Source organism: Mauremys mutica, chromosome 26 (assembly GCF_020497125.1).
Source record: "Mauremys mutica isolate MM-2020 ecotype Southern chromosome 26, ASM2049712v1, whole genome shotgun sequence".
Lineage (NCBI taxonomy): Eukaryota > Metazoa > Chordata > Testudines > Geoemydidae > Mauremys > Mauremys mutica.
In genome coordinates this window covers 13950846-13961948 of record NC_059097.1, presented here as the reverse complement: position 1 = coordinate 13961948, position 11103 = coordinate 13950846, and the positions used below count along the sequence as shown (strand labels likewise).

Here is an 11103-nt window from a genome sequence, read left to right as displayed (position 1 = left end):
CCTCCCCGGCCGGGGAGCAGAGAGGGACGTGCAGCTTTGGGGAAACGCCACCCAAGAGCAGAGGGTATTGGGTGGGGCAGCCCCCAGCCCAGGGAGGAGGGAGGGGAGCAGCATCCCCCCAATCCATGGAGCCGCCAGCAGAGCCCAGCCCTGCCCGGGGGGGAGGCCGGGGACGAGCCGTGGGGGTAAAGGCCAGGCCAGGCCTGGGCTGCTCCGTCCCGTCGGCTGCCGGGTTCAAAGGGGGGCTGAGGGTTGAGCATCCAGGGGCTGAGTGGGATTTGGGGGGGATCACAGGGAGGGTTGGTGGGACAGGCTGGTCACTGGGACCTTACGCCGGCGTAAACCCCCCACCACCCCGAGCGACTTCAATTACGCTGGCGTCCGGGTTTGTGGGCTCCGTGCTACGGCGGCGGGAGACGCTTCCCCCAGCTGCTGCCCTTGGCAGAGGTGGTTGGACGTGTGGACGGGGCCTGAGTCAGTGGCCAGCTCCTCCCTCTCCCTCCCCCACGGCGGGTGGGGTCGATTTGTTCCCAGCAAGAGCAGCCCCCCCCCAGCCAGGCCCCACTCAGCTCCCCCGGGAAACGCCCCAGGCTGTCGCCGCTCAGGGTGACCTGATCTCCCTTCTCCCCGTCACCGACCCGGCGCGGGAGATTTGTGAGGCCGACCCGGCGCGGGAGATTTGTGAGAGCGCCAGGCCGACCCGGCGCGGGAGATTTGTGAGAGCGCCAGGCCGACCCGGCGCGGGAGATTTGTGAGAGCGCCAGGCCGACCCGGCGCGGGAGATTTGTGAGAGCGCCAGGCTGTGCCAGATGTCTCAGAAACGGGGGATGAAACATCCAGAGACGGTGACCGACTCAACAAGGGGGCGATGGGCCCTCTTTGGGGCGCAGACCAGAGCGAGATCTGAGCCCCTTAGTGGGGGCCGTCACCCCAGACAGTCACCTGCCAGGGGCCCAGCGACTCCTGCTCATTCCCCATCGGATCCCAGGAGGGGCCCGCGCCTGTTGCCAGCTCTGATCTCTCCAGACTGGGGGCTCAGGGGCATGGGGGATATTGCTGAAGAGACTCTGGACTCCGGATAGTTAATTCTCCAGCTGGGGCTTGTCCACACATGCTCCGGTTGAATGGGAAATCTGGATTCTGGCTGAGAGCAGGGAGAGTGAGGGAAGGCTGCCGCAATCCCGCCAGCCCGGCTGGTGCCCCTCACTCCCGACCCGCAGCAGCCCAGCCCTAGGCTACCCTAACCCTGCTAGTGAGGGGAACCGGCAGGGCTGGGGGTGCTGCGGGTCGGGAGTGAGGGGCACCGGCAGAACTCAGGGGGCTGCGAGTCGGGAGTGAGGGGCACCAGCAAAGCTGGGGGCTGAGAGTCGGGAGTGAGGAGCACTGGCAGGGCTGGGGGGGCTGCGGGTCAGGAGTGAGGGGCACTAGTGGGCTCGGGGGGCTGCAGGTCAGGAGTGAGGGGCACTAGTGGGCTCGGGGGGCTGCAGGTCAGGAGTGAGGGGCACCGGCCAGAGCTGGGGGTGGGGGACTGCAGGTCGGAAGTGAGGGGCACCGGCCAGAGCTGGGGGTGGGGGGCTGCAGGTCGGAAGTGAGGGGCACCGGCCAGAGCTGGGGGTGGGGGACTGCAGGTCGGGAGTGAGGGGCACCGGCAGAGCTGGAGGGGTTGCGGGTCAGGAGTGAGGGGCACCAGGAGAGCTGGGGGGGCTGCGGGTCGATAGTGAGGGGCACCACAGGGCTGAGGGGTGCGGGTCGGGAGTGAGGGGCACCGCAGGGCTGCGGGTCGGGAGTGAGGGGCACTGGCCAGAGCTGGGGGGGGGCTGTGGGTCAGGAGTGAGGGGCACCAGGAGAGGTGGGGGGGCTGCGGGTCGGGAGTGAGGGGCACCGGCCAGAGCTGGGGGGGGGCTGTGGGTCAGGAGTGAGGGGCACCAGGAGAGGTGGGGGGGCTGCAGGTCGGGAGTGAGGGGCACCGGCCAGAGCTGGGGGGGGTGGGGGATGCTGGTCGGGAGTGAGGGGCACTGGCCAGGCTGGGGGCTGCGGGTCGGGAGTGAGGGGCACCGGCCAGAGCTGGGGGTGGGGGCTGCGGGTCGGGAGTGAGGGGCACCAGCTGGGCTGGGGGGGGGCTGCAGGTCGGGAGTGAGGGGCCCCCGCTCTGCCCCCTCTCTCTGGCTGGGGGTCAGGGCCGGGCTGTGGGGCTCGGAAGTCCCGGCCCGCCCAGCGCTGCCGCCCGGCCGGGTTTGTGCAGACACAGGAAGGGGCTGGAGGAAGCAGCCGGAGCACAAAGCCCGGAGCCCGGAGCAGCTGCTGCTCCCCCCGTGGGGTCCGTGCTGGGGGGGGGGGAGCCCGGCCTTAACCCCTCCCTGCCCGGCCGGGGGGGGGCGGTTCCCCAGCTGAGACCAGCCCCGGGCCGCAGGTAACGGGCAGAGACCGTGGGAACCCCCCCCCCCTTTGCCTGTCGGGGGGGGGGGGCCCGACCGTGTGTACGGGGGGGCCGCTGGGGCCAGAGGCCGGGCCCCAGTGGGGTTCCCCTGGGTGTGTCTGGGGGGGCAGGGGCCGGGAAGGGGGGGGACAGACCGGGTGAAGGGGGGGATGGACCCGGCTCTGGGGAGGCAGGAGATCGCAGGGGAGGGGGACGGGGGGGGGGTTTCTCTCTGGTTTTGTCAGTTCAGTCTCAAATATTGGTCCCAAACCTCCCTCTTCTCTCTCACTGTCACATGGGGGGTAACATGCAGGTGGCTTGTGCCCCGTCCCCCGCCAATGATGGTCCACGTCTCTGTTCCCGGCCTCGGGGGTTGCCCCTTTGTCTCCCTTCACTCCCAAAGTTGGGTTTAAAAACCTCCCCGGCTCTGGGTTCTCTCCCCCACCCGCTTTCCCTGCCGCCCCGTCCCCGTTCTTTCTAAACTTGCTTCCCCTGGATGGGGGCACAGCCTGGGCGAGCCCTGAGATGCGGCTGGCTCTGGGGTGGGGCCCGGGCGGCCGGTCTGTGCCAGCAACAGGGCCTGGGAGGGGCAGAGCAGAGGAAGGCAGCAGCAAGTGTCACCCGTGGAGTAACCAGGCCCGGCTGTTGCCTTCCCATCTGCCCAGGGCCAGACCCACACGCCACCAGGGGCCAGTGCCCCCTCCCCGGCAGCCTTCCCGACCCACCCCACCCCACCCTGGCTCTCTTAAAGCAGCTCCCCAGAGGGCTCCCCGCTGCCCGCGGGAATGGCGGTGGTGGAGGCGGGATCCCTCCCCGTCTGCGCGTTTACTGACCGTTCACGTTCACGTACAGACTGTCTCACTTTTCCCTCCTCCTGTTGAATCTCCCTCCGATCCTGGTGGCTTTTCGCTTATATTTTCAAATACTTCATTTTGGACCCATTTTCTTTCCCATTCTTACAGATTTACCGTAGATAAACCTACCACTCCCCTGCCCATCAAATTTGCCCCATATTCTCTCTAGTTATCTGTGACTAAGTGAATAGGCCCAGAGATTTTCCCCTTTCTCTCTCATAAAATATCCTCAGGTTTTGTTGGTCTCAGGATCTCGACTATTGAGCTAAAACCCTTCCCTGTGCTGCGCCTTTTTTCCAAATATAAAATATTCACGAGAATTTCACTCAAACTTTACCGCTGCCTAGTATCAATTATTGAGATAAAACCCCTCACACTTTCCTCTCTCGTTTGCGAAAATTGATGGGAAAATCCTAAAATTTCCCCCGTCTCTCGTTAATTAGTGAACACTGGTATCAAATCTCAGATTTTGCCGTTTTCTGTAGTTACCAAATATCGATTGAAAATCCTCTCCGCGGAGGTGTCCCCATGAGTTGTTTGGAGGGATCCTGTTGCCCCAAATAAATTTCCAGATTGGAAGTTGCGGGGGGGAGAGGGGTTAGATTCCCTCAGGGATCAACTTTCCCCTGTGATTTGAGAATCATTCGTCTCACCCTTTATAGCCGTTAAGTTTTTTTACTGGTGAAAGTGACTCGCCCCATATATAAAACTTTTTGGTCTGATGTATTTGAAGAAGCCGTTGTCTCTCACATTGCTTGCCGGGGTAACGCATTCCTTGGCGCTCCTGATTTCCGTCCCTACACACTCGTGCTAGTCCCATGTAGACTTCCTTGGTGACATGCCTCTCCTTCCCTACCCTGTGTGTATCCCCTTTGGCATTATAGAGAGCTAGAAATCTCCTTAAAAAAAAAAAAAACAGGAGTACTTGTGGCACCTTAAAGACTAACAAATTTATTGTAGCATGAGCTTTCGTGAGCTAAAGCTCACTTCTTCTCCTTGTGCAGCCACTTTGGCCTGCTCTGGCTCTTCTTATCCTTCCTCTGCGTCCGAATAGCTTGATGCTGAGCCTCTAATATTACAGCTTTTAAGAACTATCAGCCTCCTTCAACTCCTTTTCCCCTGGTCTTTCCTGCTGTGTCTCTGACTTGGTTGAAATCTGCCTTTCTGAAGTCCAGTGTCCTTGTTTTGCGCTGGTCTCGTGTCCTCCTTTCCATAGGATCCTGAATTCTGTCAGATCATGACCCCTTCCTCTCACGTTCCCGACCACCTTCACACTTTCAGCTAATTCATCCCTGTGGCTCAAAACCAGATCCCAAATGGTTGACCCTCTAAGTGTTCCCTGGGTCAGAAAGTTCTCTCTCTCTCTCTCTCTCTCTCTCTCTCTCTCTCTCTCTCTCTCTCTCTCTCTCACACACACACACACACACACACACACACACACACACACACACACACACACTCTCTCTCTCTCTCTCTCTCTCTCTCTCTCTCTCTCTCTCTCTCTCTCACACACACACACACACACACACACACACAGACTCTCACACACACACAGAGACACAGACACACACACACACACACACCCCAAAAAATTTGCAGGACAAATTATGAATTCACCTGTTTTCTTTCCTTTGAGCGGGGTTTCCAGTTTCCAAAACTGATGTGATCACCCCAGCTAGAATGAGGGGAAGAGCCGTGGGTCCCACATTTCCGAATCCAGAAGAAAGAGAGATCATGAAAGTTGACTACATGGGTGAGGAATCATTCATCCAAGTCAAAAACTGTCGGTGTCTGAAGGAAACTGTTGGGATTCCCTACATGGACCTTGGGAGCTCTCAACATTCAGGATCGTTCCCGGCCGGTGATGGATCCTCAGGGCAGAAGTCGCTCCTACTCACCCTGACTGACACCGGGCGATGGCTCCCTCCCGATCTCTCCTCCCACCAAGTATTTTGATGGGTTGTGGAGGCAGAACTGATCCCTCCTCTCTGCCCTGTGGGGAAGTGTTTGGGGAATTCAGTTCCTGATTTCCTTCCCATGTCTCCAGGTATTACTTTTCCATTCCTGTTTCTGAGGTTTCTGTCTCTTTTCCCCACTAGGTGTTGTGATGGAAAGTGAGAACGAGAAGCAGACTCCTCAGGAGGAAGATGCTGGGTCAGTGGAAACACAGGGGGTATCACTGCAAAAATCCAAAGGGAAGGTGCCCGTGAGTCATGACCAGGGAAATGCCTGTGAGAAACAGCTTAGACCAGAGAGGCAGAAGGGAAACAAGCCAGGGAAGAGAGGGGGTAAATCCATCCATTGTTGGGAAACGCACAAAGACCTCAATGAAACCCCAGCCCGGCCGAGAATCCTCACGGAAGAGAGAAAAAACACATGTCCTGAGTGTGGGAAAAACTTCAGTAACCGCTCAGGCCTTATTAACCATAAGAGAATCCACACCGGGGAGAGACCCTATGAATGCCGTGAGTGCGGGAAAAGCTTCCCTCGGAGCTCAGCCCTCATCGTACATCAGCGAATGCACACGGGGGAGCGACCCTACGAATGCTGCGAGTGCGAGAAAACCTTCAGTAACCACTCAGACCTCATTCGACACCAGAGGACTCACACAGGGGAGCGGCCCTATGAATGCAGTGAGTGTCAGAAAACCTTCAGTTACCGCTTGGCCCTTACTGAACATCAGCGAATCCACACGGGGGAAAGACCCTACGAATGCTGTGAGTGCGGGAAAAGCTTCAGTTACCGCTCAGATCTTATTAGACATCAGAAAACCCACACGGGAGAGAGACCGTACGAATGCTGCGAGTGTGGGAAAAACTTCACTGACAGATCAGCCCTTATTAACCATCAGAGAATTCATGTGGGAGAGAGACCCTACGCATGCTGCGAGTGCGGGAAAAGCTTCCGTTTCCGCTCAGACCTCACTACGCATCAGCGAACCCACACCGGAGAGCGACCCTACGCTTGCAGCGAGTGTGGGAAAACCTTCAGGCAGAGCTCACACCGCATTCGACATCAGAAAATCCACACAGGCGAGAGACCCTATAAATGCTGTGAGTGCGGGAAAAGCTTTGCTGACAGTTCAGTCCTTATTACGCATCAGAGGATCCACACAGGCGAGAGACCCTATAAATGCTGCGAGTGCGGGAAAACCTTTGCTGACAGCTCGGCCCTCATTAGACATCAGCGGATCCATACAGACGAGAGACCCTATAGATGCTGCGAGTGCGGGAAAGGTTTCCATCAGAGCTCAACCCTAACTAGCCATCAGAGAATCTGCAAGGGAGAGAAGCACCCTGAAAACCTTGGCTAGGGCCGACAAAAGATTTTTTTTTCATCATTCCCATTTGGCACCATTTGAGTCACTGTGGCCCCCCAGCTGTCCCAGGTGATTTGCCTGCTTTTGCCTTTTGCAGTTCAACCTGTGGGGTTAATCCCATGGTCCTTTCTTTCAGCCCCCTTTTCCTAAGAATAAGCCCCTTCGTTTTCAGTTTAAACCAAATTTTAACCGAACAAATCCCAGGCTCTACAAAAGGTATTATTCTTTTCTTTCTTTTCCGATTTTCACCCTACTTTTGGAGCATTCGGATGTATAAAAATAACTTGTTTTATTAGGAAAATACAAGACATGGGATGAGCGAGTACGATAGTACGATAGTACGGGTCTGTGTGTATACGCAAAGCTGCCCGTTGAAGGAAAGCTCTGTAGTTGTCTAGGAGAGACACGCACTAAACAACCGGCGCACACAAGCTGTGACGTGCGTGCGCATCTGACCGTGCTGGTGAATCTCACGCCCATCACCTTCCCATGTCAAGCTGTGAGCAGGTAACGGGTTTAAAGATCTGGCACGCTGCAAGGGGAAGGCAATGAAAATCTGCCTCAGAATACGTTTCAGGACGCAAGTACGTAGTCAAATGTTTTAAAAATCCAAAAGCAGGAGAAAAGGATGAAGTGGAGTGTACGTGGTTCAAATGGTGTGGGCCAGTGATTACATGTTTTTATAGGCCACTGTTCTGAGTCTCCAACGGTAACCTGCTTATTCAAATGAAACGTTGTATTTGGGGGCTAGAAATATATTATTGTCTTAGACTCAGAGGCGGCATTATGTTCTGAGCTCTGTTTTAGTCCTGCAGCAAACCACCATGAATTCCATTCATCAAAGCATTAATCTACTGAATACTTCTCCCCCTCCCCCCGTCCTTATGTCCACCAAAATCGACCAATATTTACCCAGAAAAATTAATAGTTTTCCCCACCGATTTTCACCTTTTTTGTCGTTGCTGTAGGAATAAACACTGATAAATCCCCGGGAAAATTAAATAAAATAAAACCCAAAACCAAAGGGCCCTACCTGTGAGTCATGGGAGTGTGTGTCCCGACTCCCGTCAATCCCAGGGGGGAGACAGAGGGCTAATCTTGACTAGCTAAAATCTCCCTGGGCCTCATCTCCGCTCTGCTTTTCCATGGAGTTAGCCAGCTCGAGTTCGCTGGCCTGATGTAAAAACACAGCTCTTCTTGCCGTGAAGAGAGAGACCCTTTTATAGCGCCCAGGATTACGGAGCACGTTTCCTCATGGCCTCCATCATTTTTCTTAGTCTAACTAAACCAACTTGGCATACGTGTTTCTACTCTTCCTCCCGCTGCAAAGCAGTTGCTAGCGTCAGCACGTTCCCCCTTTGGGGGAAGAATTGTCTCATTCCCAGTTGTTCTCACGTTGTCCTGTTGGTTGCTAAACAGTTGTTGGTTTTAGTTCAGTTTTTCCTCATTTAAAATGGATTTAAGCAGGGGCAGAGGCATGTAAAACGTCATTTCAGCCTCTCTTAACACCAGAGGGAAATGGGATGAATCAAAGGAATTCCCTCCGTCCCTCCATCCCAGTAGTGTTCATCTCTGCACGGCTCATACAGAAGGTATCTTCTGCACATGCTGCTTGTCCGCCTCCCCAAGTGTGAGGTGATGCCGTGTCCCAGGGCTCTGTGCTTGGGAACGGTGCTTTGATTTCTTTGATCCTAAAGCCGACTCTTAGGCCTGGAGATGAAAGTGTCAAAGACTTTATTGACCTCAAAGAAAGTGTGACCATGCAGAGTTTAAATCCCCGTTTCCACTTAACGGCAAAGCCACCGCTGGACTTTTCCCCGCCGGAGTTGGGATTGTTTGCCGACGGGAACATTGGTATGATGCTGCTGAAACTTTTGTAAATAACTTGACCCAGTAATAATGAGACAGAGCAGAGTGAAGAAAGTTTGAACAGGTCAGAGGAGAATGTGATGAGAGAATCCGTTGTCCTGATTCTGAGTCATCCGATGTAACCGGCTCTGGAATTTTACTTAATATGAAACTGAAAATGTTGTCTCCCTCTCTGAGATGTGGGTTTTTCTCTCCTTACCGAAGGCTGTTCGGTCACATCACTGGATATTAATTTTGTTTGGCAGAATGTAGCTCAGAATTATTGGGGACTATTATGACCATTTGCTAAAAGTCATTTCTTACTTCCCTTTATGATCATCTGGAGAAAGTTCTGTCAATCGGAGAGGACACTCTAAGCAATTGGACACGCTACCAGGGAAACACTAATGTTTTAAAGTCTCTCCTTTCAAATGGTGAACAACAGCACAACCCAGATTGTGTAACTAACTGAAGTAAACGGATGTGATCATGTTTGTGTTCGGTTGTGTTAGGTCAGTGTTGTCTCAGGTGATCTGGAGAGCGAATTCCACAGCCAGTGAGCTAGAACTAGGCGAAACGACCCTGTATTTCCCAGAGAGTTGTGATGCAGGCCCTACCGGCAATCACCCCTGATGATAGCTCTGAGCTGATCCTACGATTTGGAAAACGCTCTCCTTAACTGTGTGGATGAGGAGGCAGTGGAAGTGGTATTTTCGATGAACTCACGCCTGGTGGTTGCTGAAAACGGGTATAACATCCCGAGATTTTCCATGGGTGGGTAGACAGTTCTACTCCAGAGAAGTGTGAATGTACCCTGGCAAAGGTCAAAGATTTGGGGGGAATTCAGGCAGAAGTAGCAGGCACCCCCTGGCTGGCTTTCACACCAGCGAAGGAAGCTGTCAAGAACCGCGTGCAACTCAAACTATGTGTAGACCAGCGTTCTCTAGTTCAGTGGCACTGGTTACAATCCCACAGTTAGCGTGGGAACAATTGTCCCTTTGGATCCAGAGTTTCATGAGACAAAGAGGGAAACAGCTGGTGCCTGCAGAGGACAGTCCTTCCCCCTGGGTCCCAGCCTGGCTGCCTGCTGGAAATGTTCCTGGTTCAGATTGCAGGTTACTCAAATGCTGAGTCCTGATTCGATGCTTTTTCCTCTGAGGTTTTCTCTTGTGTATTATGTAGCTGCACCGTTTTTCCTCCGGCTACTGTGAAAGATTTAAAAAAGGTGAAAATCGAATAGAGGTGTTTTTTCTCATGGTATAGACCTTCCCACCGAGTGTCAGACCCCCTCCCATCAACCCTTGCGGGAGAGGACAGATACACATGTACATGAACTCACTGAAGTGGAAAGCTTCTTAACCACAACTTTATAGAAGCGTTCACTAAGTGGAAATGGGGCGAACAGAAAACGAACATATATGATAAGATTTTTGAATATGTGACTGTTTCCAGTGCAAATGGAACTAAACAGGAAATTAATGATTAGTTGAAGAATAAAAGTCTGACGTTAAAACACAAATTATCTCAGAAAACGGAGAGTTGTTCTGGATGACATTAGAGTCTTGGGTACTTTCACTTGCACACCTGTGCGAAGGGAGTTCTGCTTCTGTTTTGTTTTAAGTTTAGATTGATTGTATTAGGACAGGTTGCTTACAGTAAATAAAACACTGTGTGTTGGAAAAGTGCGGCCAGGGTGTCAATCCTTTGAGCTGAGGGCGGGATCTGTTCTGAGACGTTTCCTGAGAGGCCACAAACAGATTAATAGGTCGACATCTTAGGAAGCCAGAGGTCAACAATAGGAAGGGTACTCTGGGATCCCTGAGTCTGTGCTTGGGGTCACACACACACACACACACACACACACCCACACACACACACCATGCAAAAATAATGCACATGCAATAATCATACATTGCCTCCACAGAACTCACACCGGACCCATATGCACATGGAGAAAAGACATAACCTAAACCACACCTCAGCCTATCGAAAACACGGCCATGTTTGGGTGTCACAGCCTAGGGTGCTTCGGGGGGCACCGACTGAGGGGGAGCCAGAGGGGTCAAGGCTCACCCGGACTCTCTTGAGGAATCAGGGCTGACAGGATTGTAGGGGTGTTGGGATCCCGCCGATATTTGAGCTCCGACAGCGAGCGGGAAAGTCCAGACCCTTCCGCTGCAGCCCACGGGGACTTGTCCGGCTGCGGCGAGGCCCGGAGGAGAACGCGGCTCCCGCGCGGCAGCCCCTTGCGCTGGGTGTGGAGGATTACGGGTGAAACCAGCTGATAAAATCCCACGGCCCAGGGCACACGTGGGGCGAGGCGGCTGGGCCCTGCTGGCAGGGACAGGGACCCACTCGGCCCAGGGATTAATTTGCGATGAAAGCGGTGCCCGGGCTCAAGCCAATTTCCTTTTTAAACACTTTTAACTGGCGCAGAAGCCCAGAGGTGCCGGGTCTCTGAACGCCCCATGGCACAGGAATGTGACCAAACCTCCCTGCAGGCTGAGGGGGGGTTCCCCGGCCAGAGCTGGGCTCCCCACGTGCCCCACACCCCCTGTGTGAGGGCCAGGGCCAGGCCCGGGGAGGAACTCCCCCCCCCCAGCCCAGCAGCCCCTTTGTGTGTTTGCAGTGGGGCAGCGCGATGGGTCTGGGGGGGTGTGTGGCGT

The 11103-nt window shown here is 54.7% G+C and overlaps 1 protein-coding gene across 2 annotated transcripts; it reads left to right on the top strand.

Moving 5' to 3' along the window:
- Positions 1-2274: 2274 nt before the first annotated feature.
- On the top strand, positions 2275-10112 carry LOC123356665 (zinc finger protein 135-like). 2 transcript variants are annotated; one of them, XM_045000057.1, is made up of 2 exons: positions 2275-2410; positions 5370-10112. In XM_045000057.1, exon 2 carries the CDS (start codon positions 5378-5380, stop codon positions 6581-6583), a length of 1206 nt encoding a protein of 401 aa, XP_044855992.1. In that variant the 5' UTR covers positions 2275-2410; positions 5370-5377; the 3' UTR covers positions 6584-10112. The 2 variants fall into 2 exon arrangements, with proteins under 2 accessions (XP_044855992.1, XP_044855991.1); XM_045000056.1 differs by lacking the exon at positions 2275-2410 and adding an exon at positions 4863-5023.
- The last annotated feature ends 991 nt before the right edge of the window (positions 10113-11103 follow it).

Bases quoted from the DNA above. Each gene is read 5' to 3' on its own strand.
- LOC123356665 (XM_045000056.1), top strand. From the start codon at position 4,951: ATGAGGGGAAGAGCCGTGGGTCCCACATTTCCGAATCCAGAAGAAAGA. The intron at 5,024-5,369 runs GTGAGGAATCAT...TTTCCCCACTAG, and splicing joins CATGAAAGTTGACTACATGG to GTGTTGTGATGGAAAGTGAG.